The sequence below is a fragment of the Oncorhynchus gorbuscha genome, linkage group LG05, assembly GCF_021184085.1.
Source record: "Oncorhynchus gorbuscha isolate QuinsamMale2020 ecotype Even-year linkage group LG05, OgorEven_v1.0, whole genome shotgun sequence".
Classification (NCBI taxonomy): domain Eukaryota; kingdom Metazoa; phylum Chordata; class Actinopteri; order Salmoniformes; family Salmonidae; genus Oncorhynchus; species Oncorhynchus gorbuscha.
This window is the reverse complement of record NC_060177.1, coordinates 91,969,719-91,990,908: the sequence shown is the minus strand read 5'-3', so window position 1 is coordinate 91,990,908 and position 21,190 is coordinate 91,969,719. Positions and strand designations below refer to the sequence as shown.

At 47.0% G+C, this 21,190-nt stretch overlaps 1 protein-coding gene across 1 annotated transcript; it reads right to left on the bottom strand.

Moving 5' to 3' along the window:
• Positions 1 to 4,240: 4,240 nt before the first annotated feature.
• On the bottom strand, positions 4,241 to 19,146 carry tmem175 (transmembrane protein 175). The gene is made up of 11 exons (XM_046351506.1): positions 18,761 to 19,146; positions 18,002 to 18,040; positions 17,753 to 17,850; positions 14,247 to 14,298; positions 12,262 to 12,297; positions 10,748 to 10,831; positions 10,131 to 10,295; positions 8,470 to 8,548; positions 6,340 to 6,475; positions 6,006 to 6,170; positions 4,241 to 5,807 (listed from the first exon to the last, which is right to left on the bottom strand). The coding sequence occupies exons 1-11, from the start codon at positions 18,959 to 18,961 to the stop codon at positions 5,300 to 5,302; spliced, it is 1,563 nt and encodes a 520-aa protein (XP_046207462.1). The 5' UTR covers positions 18,962 to 19,146; the 3' UTR covers positions 4,241 to 5,299.
• Positions 19,147 to 21,190: the final 2,044 nt, after the last annotated feature.

Below are 21,190 nucleotides of genomic sequence, written 5' to 3'. Positions count from 1 at the left end.
ATTAAACTGTGGTTGAATAGGTAGCTAGGTGGGGAGGGGGTATACACTTTTTTTAGGGGGGGGGGTGCATCTATTAACATATAAGGTGAATTGGTGGCTGCTGATGTGAGAATGTCTGGGGTAACTTAAACTTGAGATTGTGAAAGATATCATTTTTTAACTACCTTTTTCAGTCTAGCCTTAACCAATTATTTTAGTTGATTGTCCATCTCTCTTCAGCTGACCTGAACCATTCAACTGTTCCAATATTCCTATTATTTTTCTTACCAGACTATCTTTTGTAAAAATATTTGTAGAAAATAACATTTTAGAAGTCTACTTATTTGTTGTATTGCTCTTAAAGGGGTTGGTATTGAGAGAATTCAAGATATTTTGGTAACATTTCATGTTATGATTGCGGTGTGAGGAGAATTACAGTGCGTGTACACACATTACTCAGTGGCCAGTTTATTAGGTACACCACCCCGTTCACATAAATGCTTTGCTCCTACAGTGAGTCAAGTGGATGTGGTTTGCTATATAAAGGAAACAGACAGGCATCGAGACATTCAGTTACTGTTCCATTGACCGTTAGAATAGGGGAAAACTAGTGACCCAAGTGACTGGGCGTGGTGTGATCGTTGGTTCCAGTATCCCAGAAACGGCCGGCCTCCTGCGTTTTTCACTCACGACAGTCAGTGGGAGTCCTGCGGACGGAAACAGCTTGTTGAAGAGAAAGTCAAAGGAGAATGGCAAGAATCGTGCGAACAGGCGGGCAACAAACAGGCAAATAACAGGCACAGTATAACAGTGGTGTGCTGAACGGCATCTAGGAACGCACAACTCGTCGGACCGGGTTCCGGAATGTTTTTGGACCGGGTTCCGGGATGTTTTCGGACCGGGTTCCGGGATGTTTTCGGACCGGGTTCCGGATGTTTTTTTCGGATGTTTTCGGAACGGGTTCCGGAATGTTTTCGGACCGGGTTCCGGAATGTTTTCGGACCGGGTTCCGGAATGTTTTCGGACCGGGTTCCGGAATGTTTTCGGACCGGGTTCCACTCCTATCAGCTAAAAACAAGAAGAAGAAGCGGATCCAGTGGACATCACCAACACTGGACAGTTGAAGAGTGGAAAAACATCGCCTGGTCTGACAAATCCCAGTTCCTGTTGCATCATGTTGATGGCAGGGTCAGGATTTAGCGTAAGCAGCATGAGTCCATGGCCCCATCGTGCCTGGTGTCAACGGTACAGGCTGGTGGTGGTGATGTCGGGAATGTTTTTCTGGCACACGTTAGGTCCCTTGATACCAATTTGAGCAAGGTTTCCATGCCCTGAATAATTCAGGCTGTTCTGAACGCAAAACGGAGTCCAACCTGGTACTAGATGGGTGTACCTAATAAACTGGAACTGGAGTGTATATAAAGTATATTATATTCAGAAGAGTAGCTGTATCTTTCAGAAATGTGGTTGCTTTTGAATCTATGAAGGCATATGGATGGGGCTTCTGTGTTAGGCTGTTATTCAATCAAACACCAGTACAGGAAAATCTGCACTGTGGCAAAACATGACCACTTTGCGGTAACATGAAAGTCGTGATTTGATAAACAATGTTTACTGGTTGAAAAATAATCAGAAAACAAACTCTCACTCATTTGAATGATTCAAAGAAAGGGTGATTTGTTGTTGTTGTTGCATTGGAGAGAGAAAGAAAATCCATCTTGTCTTTTGATTGATTTGAATCCAAACCTTCATCTGTTCTGATTAGCAGAGAGAGATACTTCCAGAAACGTTTACCAAAGCACGGTCTGAAACACTTCCTTTATTTGAGGTTTTTACGTATTTATTTCCTCCAGATACATTTTTGTGCTTCCTGGTTTCTTTCTCATGTTGAAGTAACTGCTCCCTTCTGTGGATTTGTGGAACTAGTTCTGTACTGTAGAATTGTGGTGTCACTTCTCTTGAGAATCTGAATTCATGAACATATATTTTATATATATATATTTTCACCACAAGGTTCTCACCTGTTAAACCCTTTCAAGGAAGCACTTTTTTTTTCTTCCTAAACTGGTTTGGTGTAGAACTCGGAGCCTGTATTCTAAGAGAGGATGAGTGCTGATCCTGGATCAGTTTTCTTGACGGCGCTATATGGATGCAAGATCAGTATGTTACATTTAAAAAAATTTTTTTAAAGACAGTTCCTTTTTTTTAAGCAGTTTATTGATTATTTAAAAAAAATTAAAAAAAGACTTGCAGTGTTAACAGTGATTGACATAGAACTTGTATAGCTTCATCTCTCGGGATCTACGTAAACACAACTGGTGCTGTAGAATTTTGTCGGGAAGGAATGGGGGAAACCGAGCAGCAGTAGTTTACAAAGAGAGAGGGAAAGGGGGTGGAGCAAAGAGAGAGGGAAAGGGGGTGGAGCAAGAGAGGGAAAAGAGAGAGGGAAAGGGGGTGGAGCAAGAGAGGGAAAGGGGTGGAGCAAGAGAGGGAAAGGGGGTGGAGCAAAGAGAGGGAGAGCAAGAAAGGGAAAGGGGTGGAGCAAGAGAGAGGGAAAGGGGGTGGAGCAAGAGAGAGGGAAAGGGGGTGGAGCAAGAGAGAGGGAAAGGGGGTGGAGCAAGAGAGAGGGAAAGGGGGTGGAGCAAGAGAGAGGGAAAGGGGGTGGAGCAAAGAGAGGGAAAGGGGGTGGGGAAAGGGGTGGAGCAAGAGAGAGGGAGGGGGTGGAGCAAGAAAGGGGGGGTGGAGCAAAGAGAGAGGGAAAGGGGGTGGAGCAAAGAGAGAGGGAAAGGGGGTGGAGCAAAGAGAGAGGGAAAGGGGGTGGAGCAAAGAGAGAGGGAAAGGGGGTGGAGCAAAGAGAGAGAAAGGGGGTGGAGCAAAGAGAGAGAAAGGGGGTGGAGAGAGAGAGAAAGGGGGTGGAGCTTCTCGTTCCGGTTCAGCTCCTCATTTTAAACAACACATCGACCCAGAACTTCAAACAGCTGACCAATTATGCATTATTAGTTCTGGATGAAGAACATTTGATTCCTTATTTGAGCTCTAAAAGCAGAGAACACTGAAGCATTCTGATTTTAAAGTGCTTTTTCAACATCAAAACACAAAACATTATTGCAGCAATAACAGTGACCTCCGTTACTTTTTTTTTAAAAATCGGGAAAGAAACGTGACATCCAGAATATTGCAAAGAAAAAATGTGTTTTACATCTCAATATAATGTAACATTGCACATCTATATTAAATAAATCTCTGTCTTCAACCATGTCTTTCATTTCATTGTATGGTTTGATTTTAAATGGCCCAGTAATGTAAAATAATTTCTGAAATGAATCTACTCTGAGTACAACATATTGTCTGGACAGATGAGAATGGCTATTCACATTTCTTTTATTTACTTAATTTAAAAATGTAAATCAAATAAATGTAACCTAGCCTGAGAAGAAAGAATGCTACAAAATGGGACTTTTTCAGCTAATGCCAGGCATACGCTACACATTTTCATGATCGGGCTGAAATCCTATGAACTTGGGATAGGTTGTTTTGAGAGGTCAAGGACACAACGGCTGTTGGCTGTCCCGATACATTTTCTTAAAATGTTGGTCGTGCATCTTGTAGTATGATCAGTGCTCTAGGACGCAATTGGGCAAGGGGTCTGATGCCAATGAGAACGCCGCATGAGGAGGGACGCAACAACACGCCCGGTGTGGACCGAGGTGATGGGAGCCTGATTGGTGGAGCTGTGGAGAAAACACACCTGCCTTTTTTTTTTTAAATGGGTGAGTTGGTGTTAAGTGGCCCGATGAACAGCGTTTCATAATTATTTATTCCATTGGTCCTTAACGTGAAATCTCCACGCACCGGGGCCATGCAAAATTAACTCCAATATTACGTCCTTATTCTGCGCCTCCCATCGGTTTCTGCAAATAATGTGCACTCCAATAAATCAGCTGTTTTTGTTACGACCCCCCTATGACAATGGAGAAAACACAAGGGACTAACAGTGTAACGTGAGCACCCACATCCTGGGGTTGAACATGGACGGAATTAAAGATTTGTGAAAAGGGAATTTTAAAAAATTAAATCAGGAAACGTGAGCAATTCCAAGTTACGATTTTAGAAGTATTGTAGCGTATGCCAGTATAACGTATAGGATTTGTATTGTGTAAAATAAGAAGTGCAATATTTTGAGCTGACCCAACACATTGTGAGTACATTCCTGTGGACGGTTATTATATTCTGAACTGAAAGTGAAGTTACCCTGTTGGTCAGATTCATGCTGCTCACTCACTCTTTCATGTTATAGAAGGGGAAAAAAACGATTTATAGAATTTATAGTCCGTGATTAAACTCGGTCAATATGTGCAGTGAGTAAATGTCGGACGGGCGGTACATAATGAGGACTTCCATTTTATCTGCTATTTGTATGTTGGGAAGTGGACATGAATATTCAGAATTAATGAAACCCCAAAATTAACTAGCCTGAAATTCAGTCGGTGCTAACATTTCACTCCTTTTGCCTCAGGGGTCACGTTAAATGCAGAATTCTGCGCTGTTCACCACAAATACCTTCCTTGTTCATTGTAAGCTCATTTACTAGTAGTACTAGCGTAGTGGCTGCTAACGCCAAATAGAATTTACACTTCTGTTGTCATCTGATGAAAATGAAGCTATTTTGAGAATTTTAAGGTATTTTCTGCGAAGGAAATCTATTGCTGCAAGTTCCTGATCACTCTATTGAAGCAGACAACAAATAAACTTGACTTTCAATATTAAAAACGCAGGTGAAATGGTTTAAAAATGCAGATTTCTGAACTCTTAACACGACCCCCTGTGCCTCGTCACGCCAAACATGTTTGGCGTGCAAATGTTGGCACAAACAGACTAGATTCTCAACGGTACAAATTATAACAATGGGAGGGCTGTCAATTACATTGGTTGTAATCTCCACTTCTCTCTGGATCAGTGCCATTTCCTTTAACGACCACTTGACTTAGCAACCAATTTGAAAAGAAAATGACTCATCAATACAAAACTGAATGTGCAGTTCAAATGGAATCGACCTCAAACTCTCCCTTCAGAGGTCAAGACGAGCTGTAGCTACTGTACATCTGTCCGACAGACCACGTCCCCAGTCCCAGAACCTGTATTCACAAAGCTGATCTAGGATCAGGAACCCACTTGTCCATATAATCTTATTCATTATATACACATTATGATATAACCGTCAACTGAGCCTAGATCAGCACTCCTACTCTGCAACATTTGTGAATACAGACCCGGAGCAAACTGACCATCGAGCTAAATGACAACCACTAAGTGACCACCACTAAGTGACCATGGTATTGAAGGGCATCCTAGCCTCCTCTTCCTCCTCCTCCAGAGCACTCCTCGTCTCCGGCCCATCCGGGCAGAATATGAGCCGGAGCAGCGTCAACCCGCCTCTGACCAGCAGCCTCAGCAACAGGAAGGCAAACGGCACCGTAATCTCCATCAGGTGGAAAATAGACGCGCTGAATTGACTGAGAATACAGGTGAGGAAGAAGGTCCCCAGGGCCACGCACGGGTACAGCGCCAGCTTGGCCAACATGAAGGCGTGCTCACGGCCGCCGTAACGCACATAAGGGTGTAGCGTCTCGCGTTCGCTGAACAGCGCCGCCACCCAGATGGCGAGCTGGAAGACGCCGGCGAAGAAGATGATGACGCAGCTGATCTGGATGGCCTCCAGCTCGTTGCGGGAGTTCCGGGGGAACTCGTGGGTCAGCTGGTAGGCCAAGGGCAGGCCCCCTACGAAGGCCAGAGAGAAGGTGTTGAGGAGGCCCATGAAACGAGTGGTCCTGGATGACGAGTCAGAGAGAGGTAGGTAAAAACCACATCAGTCATTGTGAGTAAAACATTCCCAAATACATAACAGTACAATTCTAATGTACAATACTCATTTTCTTTACCTTTTAACCTGACAACTGCAGATGTTAAAAATATATATTTAAAAAAAATGTTAATTTATTTGATGAATTGAATTTGTTCTATATTACCTGGTGACGTGAAGGAAGAGAGAGTGATGGACAAACCAGAGGAGAGCCACGGTAGCGAAGGAGCCGAAGTAGGCCAGGTACTCTGGACCATAGTTCTGCAGGGCAGCCACCAGACTGCCACCATACTGTTTCTGGACCATCACTGGGTCGGGGACATTGTCCTCACTGGAAAAAGACATATTTACCATCATTATTTTACAGGGCTTCCTCCCTGCTTAAAATAAACATTTACAAATTAGCATAATTTAAATTACAACAATATTCATCTTCCTGCCCGCCGCCCCTCGCCCGCCTCGCCCGCCCCTCGCCCGCCTGCCCAAATAAAAACACTAACCATATGTCTAAGATGAGTAGAGTAGCTACGATGGCAAACACGCCGTCGCTGAAGGCCTCCACCCTCTCCTTGCTGAGGGGTTCGTTTGGATGGTAAGTATAAAACATCATGGAATCAGGTGTCTCCTCCACCTGGCCTGAGGGGTAACCAGCACAGCAACAGACTTTTGGTCAAGTAGTGTATGTGGACACCTGCTCGTCAAACATCTCATTCTAAAATCACCGGTATTAATATGGTGATGTAACAGCCTCCACTCTTCTGGGAAGGCTTTCCACTAGATGTTGGGTCATTGCTGCTATAACAGCCTCCACTCTTCTGGGAAGGCTTTCCACTAGATGTTGGAACATTGCTGCTATAACAGCCTCCACTCTTCTGGGAAGACTTTCCACTAGATGTTGGAACATTGCTGCTATAAACAGCCTCCACTCTTATAACAGCCTCCACTCTTCTGCTTTCCACTAGCTTTCCAGGCTTTCCACTAGATGTTGGAACATTGCTGCTATATTGCTGCTATAACAGCCTCCACTCTTCTGGGAAGGCTTTCCACTAGATGTTGGAACATTGCTGCTATAACAGCCTCCACTCTTCTGGGAAGGCTTTCCACTAGATGTTGGAACATTGCTGCTGGGACTTGCTTCCATTCAGACACAAGAGCATTGTTGATGGTGGGCGATTAGGCCTGGCAAGCAGTCGGCGTTCCAATTCATCCCAATGGTGTTTGATGGGGTTTAGGTCAGGGTCTGTGCAGGCCAGTCAAGTTCCTCCAGACCGATCTCGACAAACCATTTCTGTATGGATCTAGCTTTGTGCACGGGGGCATTGTCATGCTGAAACTGGTTGACTGAAACCTCAAACTGTTGCTACAATGTTGGAAGCACAGAATAGTCTATATTGTATGCTGTAGCGTAAAGACTTCCCTTCACTGGAACTAAGGGGCCTGAACCATGAAAAACAGTCAGAGACCATTATTCCTCCTCCACCAAACTTTACAGTTGTCACTATGCATTGGAGCAGGTAGCGTTCTCCTGGCATCCGCCAAAACCAGATTTATTCTCAGAGTCCAATGGCGGCGAGCTTTACACCACTCCAGTCGACACTTGGCATTGTGCATAGTGATCTTAGGCTTGTGTGCGGCTGCACGGCCATGGAAACCCATTTCAGTTGACTGGGGGGCAGCTTTAGCAGGGCAAAAATTTGACGAACTGACTTGTTTGAAAGGTGGCATCCTATGACAGTGCCACGTTGAAAGTCACGGAGCTCTTCAGTAAAGCCATTCTACTGCCAATGTTTGTCTATGGAGATTGCATGGGTGTGGCTAAAATAGCCGAAAACAACTCATTTGAAGGGGTGTCCACATACATACACTATAGACTATATATACAAAAGTAAAGTCAGCATAACACACAGGTGTAAAACAGCAGTCTGGGGGCCTTCTATATTTGGCCTGACCACAACAGATCCGGCAGCCTGGGGCCTTCTATATTTGGCCTGACCACAACAGATGCAGCAGTCTGTGGGCCTTCTATATTTGGCCTGACCACAACAGACTATATTTGGCCTGACCACAACAGATCCAGCAGTCTGGGGGCCTTCTATATTTGGCCTGACCACAACAGATCCGGGGCCTTCTATATTTGGCCTGACCACAACAGATCCAGCAGTCTGGGGCCTTCTATATTTGGCCTGACCACAACAGATCCGGGGCCTTCTATATTTGGCCTGACCACAACAGATCAGTCTGGGGGCCTTCTATATTTGGCCTGACCACAACAGATCCAGCAGTCTGGGGGCCTTCTATATTTGGCCTGACCACAACAGATCCAGCAGTCTGGGGGCCTTCTATATTTGGCCTGACCACAACAGATCCGGGGCCTTCTATATTTGGCCTGACCACAACAGATGCAGCAGTCTGGGGGCCTTCTATATTTGGCCTGACCACAACAGATCTCTTCAACTAACAAATTAAATATATTATGATTTAACGGTAGTTAAAGTCTGTCTGTCTTCAACCTCAATGTACTGTTAGGTTATTTGTTTATACCCAACATTTGACAATCTAAATAATAAATAAAGACTCAACCTTATTTCAACCTAAACGTAGCAATTGGCATCCACGTATAACATACTCACCGATAGCTTTGCTGCGGCACCATTTTAGAGACTGGGAGATGTAAGGCAGGAAGATTACGATGGCTAGGATCACATAGGACTGAAAGACAACGGGAGAACGTTAGGACTGAAAGACAACGTTAGGATCACATGGGACTGAAAGACAACGTTAGGATCACATGGGACTGAAAGACAACGTTAGGATCACATGGGACCGACGTTAGGATCACATGGGACTGAAAGACAACGTTAGGATCACATGGGACCGAAAGACAACGTTAGGATCACATGGGACTGAAAGACAACGTTAGGATCACATGGGACTGAAAGACAACGTTAGGATCACATGGGACCGACGTTAGGATCACATGGGACCGAAAGACAACGTTAGGATCACATGGGACTGAAGAGAACATCTTGTTACAAGAGGCTAAGACTATTTGAATTATGTTTACAAGCAGACTGTAAAAAAAACATTGATAAAAGATATACAAAACAGATATCCCACTGGGCAACAACTGTTTGAATCAAAACTAGATGTTGAACTGACGAGTGTGCCCAGTGAGATAAGAGCCAACCGAGATAAAAGATGGCACAAGTTTTAGTGTCATCGCTAGGAGACTATGGAGTGTCAAGTTACACCTCACTGGGGCAATAGTTCTAACAATACTGCCCTGGGGCAATAGTTCTAACAATACTGCCCTGGGGCAATAGTTCTAACAATACTGCCCTGGGGCAATAGTTCTAACAATACTGCCCTGGGGCAATAGTTCTAACAATACTGCCCTGGGGCAATAGTTCTAACAATACTGCCCTGGGGCAATAGTTCTAACAATACTGCCCTGGGGCAATAGTTCTAACAATACTGCCCTGGGGCAATAGTTCTAACAATACTGCCCTGGGGCAATAGTTCTAACAATACTGCCCTGGGGCAATAGTTCTAACAATAACAATACTGCCCTGGGGCAATAGTTCTAACAATACTGCCCTGGGGCAATAGTTCTAACAATACTGCCCTGGGGCAATAGTTCTAACAATACTGCCCTGGGGCAATAGTTCTAACAATACTGCCCTGGGGCAATAGTTCTAACAATACTGCCCTGGGGCAATAGTTCTAACAATACTGCCCTGGGGCAATAGTTCTAACAATACTGCCCTGGGGCAATAGTTCTAACAATACTGCCCTGGGGCAATAGTTCTAACAATACTGCCCTGGGGCAATAGTTCTAACAATACTGCCCTGGGGCAATAGTTCTAACAATACTGCCCTGGGGCAATAGTTCTAACAATACTGCCCTGGGGCAATAGTTCTAACAATACTGCCCTGGGGCAATAGTTCTAACAATACTGCCCTGGGGCAATAGTTCTAACAATACTGCCCTGGGGCAATAGTTCTAACAATACTGCCCTGGGGCAATAGTTCTAACAATACTGCCCTGGGGCAATAGTTCTAACAATACTGCCCTGGGGCAATAGTTCTAACAATACTGCCCTGGGGCAATAGTTCTAACAATACTGCCCTGGGGCAATAGTTCTAACAATACTGCCCTACACTCCTCACTGGGGCAATAGTTTTAACAATACGCACACCTCACTTTTTAGTCCCAGAGGAGAGAAGCGGAAAAGGGAGAAGCAGAAAAGAAACAAAAAGAGAAGACGAGAGAAGAAGACTACTGACTTACCATCTGAAAGAAGATGAATGAGAAGATACTGGCGAAGAAGCACATGATGGGGACCCTCATGATGACCTTCAGGATGTGATGCTTATAGAACACCTGGTTCTCAGACACCTGGATCTGGTCGTTGAGCAGGAACGGACGGCTGAAGCCGTACACCACTATAACAGCCTGGGGAGGGAGTAGAGGGGGGGGGTGAGGGAAGTAGAGGGGGAGGGAAGTAGAGGAGAGGGAAGGAGGGAAGTAGAGATGTAGAGGGAAGGGAGGGAAGGAGAGGAGAGGGAAGGAGGGAAGTAGAGATGTAGAGGGAGGGAGGTAAGGAGGGAAGTAGAGGAGAAGGAAGGAGGGAAGTAGAGGAGAAGGAAGGAGGGAAGTAGAGGAGAGGGAAGGAGGGAAGTGGAGGAGAGGGAAGGAGGGAAGTGGAGGAGAGGGAAGGAGGGAAGTGGAGGAGAGGGAAGGAGGGAAGTGGAGGAGAGGTAAGGAGAGGAGAGGTAAGGAGGGAAGTAGAGGAGAGGTAAGGGATTCAACCATAGTTTTACTGTGTAATTACACCAAGAAAAACAACATGTAATGATTCGGAAGGTTGCGAGTTAAGAAATTATACACACACACTGTATCCTCACCTGAATGAAGCCTAACACCATGACGCAGGCACAGAACAGGAGGATTCCCAAGATGTTCTCAGGAAACGTCGCCATGAGGGAGAACTGCAGAGGAAAACAAATGATGTGTAAAAAGGGACTGTGTTCTTATTGAACAAGTTCAGACAGCAACTCCCCATTTAATCTGATGACACATTTCCAACCCAGTCAGTAGGGCCGGGACCATACCAGCCAGTCAGTCAACCAGCCAGTCAGTCGGGACCAGCCAGTCAGTAGAGCCGGGACCATCAACCAGCCAGTCAGTAGAGCCGGGACCATACCAGCCAGTCAGTAGAGCCGGGACCATACCAGCCAGTCAGTAGAGTCGGGACCATACCAGCCAGTCAGTAGAGCCGGGACCATACCAGTCAGTCAACCAGCCAGTCAGTAGAGTCGGGATCATACCAGCCAGTCAGTAGAGCCGGGACCATACCAGCCAGTCAGTAGAGCCGGGACCATACCAGCCAGTCAGTCAGTAGAGCCGGGACCATACCAGCCAGTCAGTAGAGCCGGGACCATACCAGCCAGTCAGTAGAGCCGGGACCATACCAGTCAGTCAACCAGCCAGTCAGTAGAGCCGGGACCATACCAGCCAGTCAGTAGAGCCGGGACCATACCAGCCAGTCAGTAGAGCCGGGACCATACCAGCCAGTCAGTAGAGCCGGGACCATACCAGTCAGTCAACCAGTCAGTCAGTAGAGTCGGGACCATACCAGCCAGTCAGTAGAGCCGGGACCATACCAGCCAGTCAGTCAGTAGAGCCGGGACCATACCAGCCAGTCAGTAGAACCGGGACCATACCAGCCAGTCAGTAGGGCCGGGACCATACCAGCCAGTCAGTAGAACCGGGACCATACCAGCCAGTCAGTAGGGCCGGGACCATACCAGCCAGTCAGTAGGGCCGGGACCATACCAGCCAGTCAGTAGGGCCGGGACCATACCAGCCAGTCAGTAGGGCCGGGACCATACCAGCCAGTCAGTAGGGCCGGGACCATACCAGCCAGTCAACCAGTCAGTAGGGCCGGGACCATACCAGCCAGTCAACCAGTCAGTAGGGCCGGGACCATACCAGCCAGTCAGTAGGGCCGGGACCATACCAGCCAGTCAGTAGGGCCGGGACCATACCAGCCAGTCAGTAGGGCCGGGACCATACCAGCCAGTCAGTAGGGCCGGGACCATACCAGCCAGTCAACCAGTCAGTAGAGTCGGGACCATACCAGCCAGCCAGTAGAGCCGGGACCATACCAGTATCGCGATACAAAGCAGATTTAACTTGTTTAAGAAAAAACGACCTTAATGTTGGTAACAAACACGTTGTCATCCACAGTTACATGTATTTATTATCCAGGCTACACACAATATATTACATACTAAAAGGAACAACGAGTTGTCTGTCATGGACAAAATATGACGATACGGGTATGGTCTCGGCCCTATCGGTCAGTCAGTGTAAAGTTCACACCCCCCCCGACTGATCTAACATGATTCAGACTCACTGTGTACGGCAGGAAGGTGATCAACATCATACAAGCCTAGAAGAGAAAAGGGGAAGGTTTAGACCACAGTAAAACACACGGCTTCACTACATGGTGAATCATACCACCGTTACAATGACAGAAGTGAAACTGTTTTAGTGAGTTAATGAAAGGACATGTCCTATATCCTGACCAACTGGCCCAGTGCTTTGATGCTGTATCCTGACCAACTGGCCCAGTGCTTTGATGCTGTATCCTGACCAACTGGCCCAGTCCTTTGATGCTGTATCCTGACCAACTGGCCCAGTCCTTTGATGCTGTATCCTGACCAACTGGCCCAGTGCTTTGATGCTGTATCCTGACCAACTGGCCCAGTCCTTTGATGCTGTATCCTGACCAACTGGCCCAGTCCTTTGATGCTGTATCCTGACCAACTGGCCCAGTGCTTTGATGCTGTATTGACCAACTGGCCCAGTCCTTTGATGCTGTATCCTGACCAACTGGCCCAGTGCTTTGATGCTGTATCCTGACCAACTGGCCCAGTGCTCTGATGCTGTACCCTGACCAACTGGCCCAGTGCTTTGGTGTTGTATTCTGACGGTTCATGTCCCAAAGTGGGCACACAATATAAGAGAGGTATATTGAGCCATTATGTGTTGTGATGTACTGTGATCCATGGTGGTGTGGTGTGCTGCAGGGTGGTGTGGTGCGGTGTGGTATGCTGCAGGGTGGTGTGGTATGCTGCAGGGTGGTGTGGTGCAGGGTGGTTTGGTGTGCTGCAGGGTGGTGTGGTGTGGTATGCTGCAGGGTGGTGTGGTGCAGGGTGGTGTGGTGTGGTGCAGGGTGGTTTGGTGTGGTGCAGGGTGGTGTGGTGCAGGGTGGTTTGGGTGGTGCGGGGTGGTGCGGGGTGGTGTGGTGTGGTGCAGGGTGGTGTGGTGTGGTGCAGGGTGGTGTGGTGTGGTGCAGGGTGGTGTGGTGTGGTGCAGGGTGGTGTGGTGTGGTGCAGGGTGGTGTGGTGCAGGGTGGTTTGGTGCAGGGTGGTGTGGTGCAGGGTGGTTTGGTGTGCTGCAGGGTGGTTTGGTGTGCTGCAGGGTGGTGTGGTGTGCTGCAGGGTGGTGTGGTGTGGTGCAGGGTGGTGTGGTGTGGTGCAGGGTGGTGTGGTGTGCTGCAGGGTGATGTGGTGTGCTGCAGGGTGATGTGGTGTGCTGCAGGGTGATGTGTTGTGCTGCAGGGTGGTGTGTTGTGCTGCAGGGTGGTGTGGTGTGATGTGCTGCAGGGTGGTGTGGTGTGATGTGCTGCAGGGTGGTGTGGTGTGATGTGCTGCAGGGTGGTGTGGTGTGGTGTGCTGCAGGGTGGTGTGGTGTGCTGCAGGGTGGTGTGGTGTGCTGCAGGGTGGTGTGGTGTGTTGTGCTGCAGGGTGGTGTGGTGTGCTGCAGGGTGGTGTGGTGTGCTGCAGGGTGGTGTGGTGTGCTGCAGGGTGGTGTGGTGTGCTGCAGGGTGGTGTGGTGTGGTGTGGTGTGCTGCAGGGTGGTGTGGTGTGTTGTGCTGCAGGGTGGTGTGGTGTGTTGTGCTGCAAGGTGGTGTGGTGTGTTGTGCTGCAGGGTGGTGTGGTGTGGTGTGCTGCATGGTGGTGTGATGTCCTGCAGGGTGGTGTGGTGTGCTGCAGGGTGGTGTGGTGTGCTGCAGGGTGGTGTGGTGTGCTGCAGGGTGGTGTGGTGTGCTGCAGGGTGGTGTGGTGTGCTGCAGGGTGGTGTGGTGTGCTGCAGGGTGGTGTGGTGTGCTGCAGGGTGATGTGGTGTGCTGCAGTGGGTGATGTGGTGTGCTGCAGAGTGGTGTGGTGTGGTGTGCTGCAGAGTGGTGTGGTGTGCTGCAGAGTGGTGTGGTGTGGTGTGCTGCAGAGTGGTGTGGTGTGGTGTGCTGCAGAGTGGTGTGGTGTGGTGTGCTGCAGAGTGGTGTGATGTGGTGTGCTGCAGAGTGGTGTGGTTTTGAGAACCAGTAGTTCTTACTAGGTTGAGAAGTGCAAGGCAGTCATCAATACGTTCAATGACTTGAAATAACCTGTAAAAACACAGAGAGAGAAAGACGTGACCATCAGTGCATGTCTGAATGGTCAAACATGATACTATTTAACGCGGCAGTCAGTGCTTCCTTCCTTCCTACCTTCCTTCCTTCCTTCCTTTAAGTTATCACAGATCTCAAATAAAATAACATTTTATTAGTCACATGCGCCGAATACAACAGGTGTAGTAGACCTCACAGTGAAATGCTGAATACAACAGGTGTAGTACACCCATACGTAGAATGTATGCACACATGACTGTAAGTCGCTTTGGATAAAAGCGTCTGCTAAATGGCATATATTATTATTATTATTATAGTAGACCTCACAGTGAAATGCTGAATACAACAGGTGTAGTTTGGCCCCAGTGATGTACTGGGCCGTTCGCACTACCCTCGGTAGTGCCTTGCGGTCGGAGGCCGAGCAGTTGCCATACCAGGCGGTGATGCAACCAGTCGGGAAGCTCTCGATGGTGCAGCTGTAGAACCTTTTGAGGATCTGAGAACCCATGCCAAATATTTTCAGTCTTCTGAGGGGGAATAGGTTTTGTCATGCCCTCTTCACAACTGTCTTGGTGTGCTTGGACCATGTTAGTTTGTTGGTGATGTGGACACCAAGGAACTTGAAGCTCTCAACCTGCTCCACTGCAGCCTCACCAATGAGAATGGGGGGGTGCTCGGTCCTCCTTTTCCTGTAGTCCACAATAATTTCCTTTGTCTTGATCACATGGAGGGAGAGGTTGTTGTCCTGGCACCACACGGCCAGGTCTCTGGTCTCCTGCCTATAGGCTGTCTTGTCGTTGTCGGTGATCTGGCCTAACACTTGTGTCATCGGCAAATTGAATGATATTGTTGGAGTCGTGCCTGGCCGTGCTGTCATGAGTGAATAGGGAGTACAGGAAGGGGCTGAGCACGCACCCCTGAGGGGCCCCTGTGTTGAAATTCAGCATGGCAGATGTGTTGTTGCCTACCCTTACCACCTGGGGCGGCCCGTCAGGAAGTCCAGGATCCAGTTGCAGAGGGAGGTGTTTAGTCCCAGGGTCCTTAGCTTAGTGATGAGCTTTGAGGGCAATATGGTGTTGAATGCTGAGCTGTAGTCAATGAACAGCATTCTCACATAGGGGTTCCTTTTGTCCAGGTGTGAAAGGGCAGTGTGGAGTGCAATAGAGATTGCATCATTTGTGGATCTGTTGGGGCGGTATGCAAATTGGAGTGGGTCTAAGGTTTCTGGGATAATGGTGTTGATGTGAGCCATTATCAGCCTGACAAAGCACTTCATGGCTACGGACGTGAGTGCTACAGGTTGGTAGTCATTTAGGCAGGTTACCTTAGTGTTCTTGGGCACAGGCACTATGGTGGTCTGCTTAAAACATGTTGGTATTACGAACTCGGACAGGGAGAGGTTGAAAATGTCAGTGAAGACACTTGCTAGTTGGTCAGCGTATGCTCACAGTACACGTCCTGGTAATCAGTCTGGCCCTGCAGCCTTGTGATTGTTGACCTGTCTTACTCACATCGGTTGCGGAGAGCGTGATCACACAATCGTCCGGTACAGCTGGTGCTCTCATGCATGTTTCAGTGTTATTTGCCTTGAAGCGAGCATAGAAGTAGTTTAGCTCATCTGGTAGGCTCTTGTCACTGGGCAGCTCTCGGCCGTGCTTCCCTTTGTAGTCTGTAATAGTTTACAAGCCCTGCCACATCCGACGAGTGTCGGAGCTAATATGATTTGATCTTAGTCCTGTACTGACGATTGCCTGTATGATGGTTTGTCGGAGGGCATAGCGGGACTTCTTATAAGCTTCCGGGTTAGAGTCCCGCTCCTTGAAAGTGGCAGCTCTAGCTTTTAGCAGTGCAAATGTTGCCTGTAATCGATGGCTTCTGGTTGGGGTATGTACGTACAGTCACTGTGGGGACGACGTCATCAATGCATTATTGATGAGGAACTCCTCAATGCCATTGGAGGAATCCCAGAACATATTCCAGTCTGTGCTACAAAAACAGTCCTGTAGTTTAGCATCTGCTTCCTCTGACCACTTTTTATAGATCTGGTCTCTGGTGTTTCCTGCTTTCATTTTTGCTTGTCAGCAGGAATCAGGAGGATGGAATTATGGTCAGATTTGCGAAATGGAAGGCGGGGGAGAGCTTTGTATGCATCTGTGTGTGGAGTAGAGGTGGTCCATACACATTTAACATGCAGATAGAAATTTGATAAAACGGATTTAAGTTTCCCTGGATTAAAGTCCCCGGCTACTAGGAGCACCACCTCTGGGTGAGCGTTTTCTTGTTTGCTTATGGCGGAATACTGCTCATTCAATGCTGTCTTAATGCCAACCTCTGACTGTGGGGGTATGTAAAACAGCTACAAAGAATACAGATGAAAAAGTCTCTCGGTAGGTAGTGTGGATTACAGCCTATCATGAGATACTCTACCTTAGGCGAGCAATAGCTGGAGACTTCTCTAGATATCGTGCATCAGCTGTTTTTCAAAAATACAAAGACCGACGCCCCTTGTCTTAACAGACGCTGCTGTTCTATCCTGCCGGTACATCGTATAACCAGCCAGATCTATGTTGATATTGTCGTCGTTCAGCCACGACTCCGTGAAGATTAAGATGTTACCGTATTTAATGTCCCGATGGTAGTTTAATCTTCCACGTAACTCGTCGATTTTATTGTCCAAAGATTGCACGTTTGCTAGCAGGATTGAGGGAAGTGGGGTTTTATTCGCCCGCCTTCGAATTCTCAGGAGGCAGCCCGCTCTCCGGCCCCTCTTCACGCAGATCATGAGGGTCGTGGCCTGTTCCCGAAGGAGCCGTAGTATCTCCTCCTCCGCCTCGTCAGAGTGGTGAAAGAAGAAAAATGATTCTGCTAGTCCGTGGTGAGTAATCGCATTCCTGATGTCTAGAAGTTATTTTCAGTCATATGAGATGATAGTGGCAACATTATGCACAAAATATATATTTAAAAAAAAACTAAGTTACAAACAACGCAGATAAACAAACAAACAAAAAACAGTTGGGGAGACATAAAACGTCTGCCTTCTGCTCCAGCGCCATCTTACTTTATCCAATCTAAAAGTTTGATTAGTGAAACTAGTTATGTGGTAACCTTGTGTAACAGTATAATTTTATACCGCCCCCTCACCCATACCCGGGCGTGAACCAGGGACCCTCTGCACACATCAACAACAGTCACCCTCGAAGCATCGTTACCCATCGCTCCACAAAAGCCGTGGCCCTTGCAGAGCAAGGGGAACTACTACTTCAAGGTCTCAGAGCAAGTGACGTCACCGATTGAAACGCTGTTTAGCGCGAACACCGCTAACTAAGCTAGCCGTTACACTTGCTTACACCTATCCAATCAATGTAGGCCAACTTTGTGCTTCCCTCAAGAAAACAAGAAACAAAAGGTTTATTTGAACAGGGCATATGATAATCATGACCTATGACCTTACCTGATATGAGCAGCCCATGCTACGGTCACTATGAGAAAGGTCATCAGGTACACAGCTATCTTAGTGGTGAGCAGAACCTGCAGACTCTCCTTCAATTCCTACCAGACAGACAGAGATACTTTTTATTCAAGAGTTTCATCAGATGTTTCTGTATCAATTTTCAGAATATATTATTGGTCATATTCTATATATGTTATCACGTTATTAGCCTACATATATATTATAGCGTAACTAACCAGGTTTACCTACCTCGTTATCTTGGACTTTTGTATGTGCAACAGGTAATATCTGCAAATACATAGATAACATCAAATCTAATTGTATGTGTCACATGCTTCGTACACAACAGTGAAATGCGTACATACGGGTAATTTTCCAACAATGCAGAGTTAAAGATAAAACATTAAAATAAAAAAGTTTTTAAATAGTCCAACGGTGATTAGCTTAATGCTCCATTTCAATAAATATCGAGGGTCTTATTCAGGTGACATGATGATTGACGCTTGGCTGCCGCTTGACAAATAATATCAAATCAAGCAAGCTAGACTATTACCCGCAAGTACCAAGATCAGAGTGGGCACATTCTCTATATAACGCAACATGTCGTGACAAAACCATCAGTAGAGTTGAAAATGCGATATAAACACATTTCATTGACATATATGTTTTTATTCCGTACGTGGAAATCGCAACGCAAAAGTTATGTGCACTACGTCATCACGCACACGCTTTTAATTAACAACAGGTAAATTTGATGGGAAACATCTCTGGTGGGAAAATGCACATATTGTTTATTTGCAGATGTTAGAATATTCGCATGAAAATCTGTCACCAATTGGATGGAAACATGGCTAATGGCTGCCATGTTCACCCTATTCTGGATATTTGAGGGTTTAGGAGTTGACATAGCCCCTCTTGTAATTTGATAGTTAATCGACTGCTACCAAGCTAGAAATGCACATTATGTCCACAGAGTTTATTAAAATGTCCCTGCTTCTCCCTACCTACCATAACAGTGGCTATGATTGAGATGAGCGCGTCACTGTATGCCAGCAGCCGGTGGGAAGACTGCGTACTACTGTGTCCATCCCTCTCCGACGGTGTAACACTATCCATGAACGAAGAGCCGTGACTTCTTAATATCCTCTTCTTCTCCATCTCCTCGTCAACGTGATGCTCTATGATCTCGGTGTCGCCGTTTTCTCCCATTTTATCCGGTAACAGCACGATTCAAGTGATAAACGGGGTGGACGGGCGGCGGAGCTGCAAACATCCGAGCACGGGATCTTTGTTTGCAAATAAGAATGACAGCTGAGCTGAGTGAGATCGTGAAGATACCGGAAGAGCCCGTTTAATGGCAAGGCAGCCTTGGGAAGTACTGCGCAGATGCATGATTTGAGATAAACGAATCCTCAAATCAGAGCTCTTCAAGGAAGTGATTAACCTAACGCAGCTGGCAGGAAGTGACAAAAACACTCCGCATGTGCGTTGGCCAAAAGGCTACAACATAATTAAAAGATAAAAATGTGTATGAAATAAATAATATGCTTACGCGTATGTTATAGACGTGCTTCAAACCGCCAGATATGTAGTCTATTCATCCATTTGAGCCTATCATTTTGGGTGCGTTCCAGGTGATCTTTATTGCAGTCAAACTGCAAAAGACCAGATCACACAAAAACGTCTCAGGAACCAAACACCACGTGGGCCCTAGTTGACCCTTAGTAATTAAATATCTAGTTTTCACTCGCATCTCCTTAGTTTTTCTCCTGTCTGATATGACAGTTTCCTGTCTTTAAGAGGTAAAAAAAAAACTCTCACAGAGAGCTGTATGTCAGTGTAGAGAAACACACTGTAACATATACACAACCAAGATAACAGAGATGACAGTGTTTGGTCAGGGGATTCTGAAGTCCAAGAGGTTGAAACAAACCTTTCTGACGATTCAGCAACATATGTCAATACGAAGACCAACGAGCAGAAAACCGACAAGTGTCAATTTCTTTATATATCCGATATGTTAGCGTTGTGTTTTCATATTGCTACAGGTAATTTTTTAAAAAATTATTGAGATAATTCATTTTACCTTATTATTCAATATATTCTGACTTGTATCAAGTTTTTAAGAAGAAAAGTTTAAAAAAAATGTAAAATATATCAGTGGGTTAAGAATCAGTGGTGTGTATTTGTGGATGCCAAGCTTCTCCAAATATTTAACCAATGCATTTAAAAAAGTATATATATTTATCTTAAGTCTCTTGTGTTTTCATATTTTTTTGTCAATTAGCAAGTGGCTGAATCTCACAGGAGAAATCATCCAAGCAAGGGAAACAGCGCCCCCTCTGTCTCGGTAGGTGTAGCTCATGTATCTGATGCTGTCTGGACAGGGAAACAGCGTCCCCTCTGTCTCGGTAGGTGTAGCTCATGTATCTGATGCTGTCTGGACAGTGAAACAGCGCCCCCTCTGTCTCGGTATGTGTAGCTCATGTATCTGATGCTGTCTGGACAGGGAAACAGCGCCCCCTCTGTCTCGGTATGTGTAGCTCATGTATCTGATGCTGTCTGGACAGGGAAACAGCGCCCCCTCTGTCTCGGTATGTGTAGCTCGTGTATCTGATGCTGTCTGGACAGGGAAACAGCGCCCCCTCTGTCTCGGTATGTGTAGCTCGTATATCCGATGCTGTCTGGACAGTGAAACAGCGCCCACTCTGTCTCGGTATGTGTCTGGACAGGAAACAGCTCTGTATCTGATGCTGTCTATATCCTGATGCTGTCTGGACAGTGAAACAGCGCCCCCTCTGTCTCGGTATGTGTAGCTCGTATATCTGATGCTGTCTGGACAGTGAAACAGCGCCCCCTCTGTCTCGGTATGTGTAGCTCATGTATCTGATGCTGTCTGGACAGGGAAACAGCGCCCCCTCTGTCTCGGTATGTGTAGCTCATGTATCTGATGCTGTCTGGACAGGGAAACAGCGCCCCTCTGTCTCGGTATGTGTAGCTCATGTATCTGATGCTGTCTGGACAGGGAAACAGCGCCCCCTCTGTCTCGGTATGTGTAGCTCGTGTATCTGATGCTGTCTGGACAGGGAAACAGCGCCCCCTCTGTCTCGGTATGTGTAGCTCGTGTATCTGATGCTGTCTGGACAGTGAAACAGCGCCCCCTCTGTCTCGGTATGTGTAGCTCGTGTATCTGATGCTGTCTGGACAGTGAAACAGCGCCCCCTCTGTCTCGGTATGTGTAGCTCATGTATCTGATGCTGTCTGGACAGGGAAACAGCGCCCCCTCTGTCTCGGTATGTGTAGCTCAAGTATCTGATGCTGTCTGGACAGGGAAACAGCGCCCCCTCTGTCTCGGTATGTGTAGCTCATGTATCTGATGCTGTCTGGACAGGGAAACAGCGACAGTGAAACCCCTCTGTCTCGGTATGTGTAGCTCGG

Coding starts and splice junctions, on each gene's coding strand:
- tmem175 (XM_046351506.1), bottom strand. CDS start 18,961: ATGGGAGAAAACGGCGACACCGAGATCATAGAGCATCACGTTGACGAG. Junction 10,296..10,747: donor TGGTGTTAGGCTTCATTCAG/GTGAGGATACAG, acceptor CTCCCTCCCCAG/GCTGTTATAGTGGTGTACGG. Junction 5,808..6,005: donor CTCTTCCTTCACGTCACCAG/GTAATATAGAAC, acceptor CTCGTCATCCAG/GACCACTCGTTTCATGGGCC.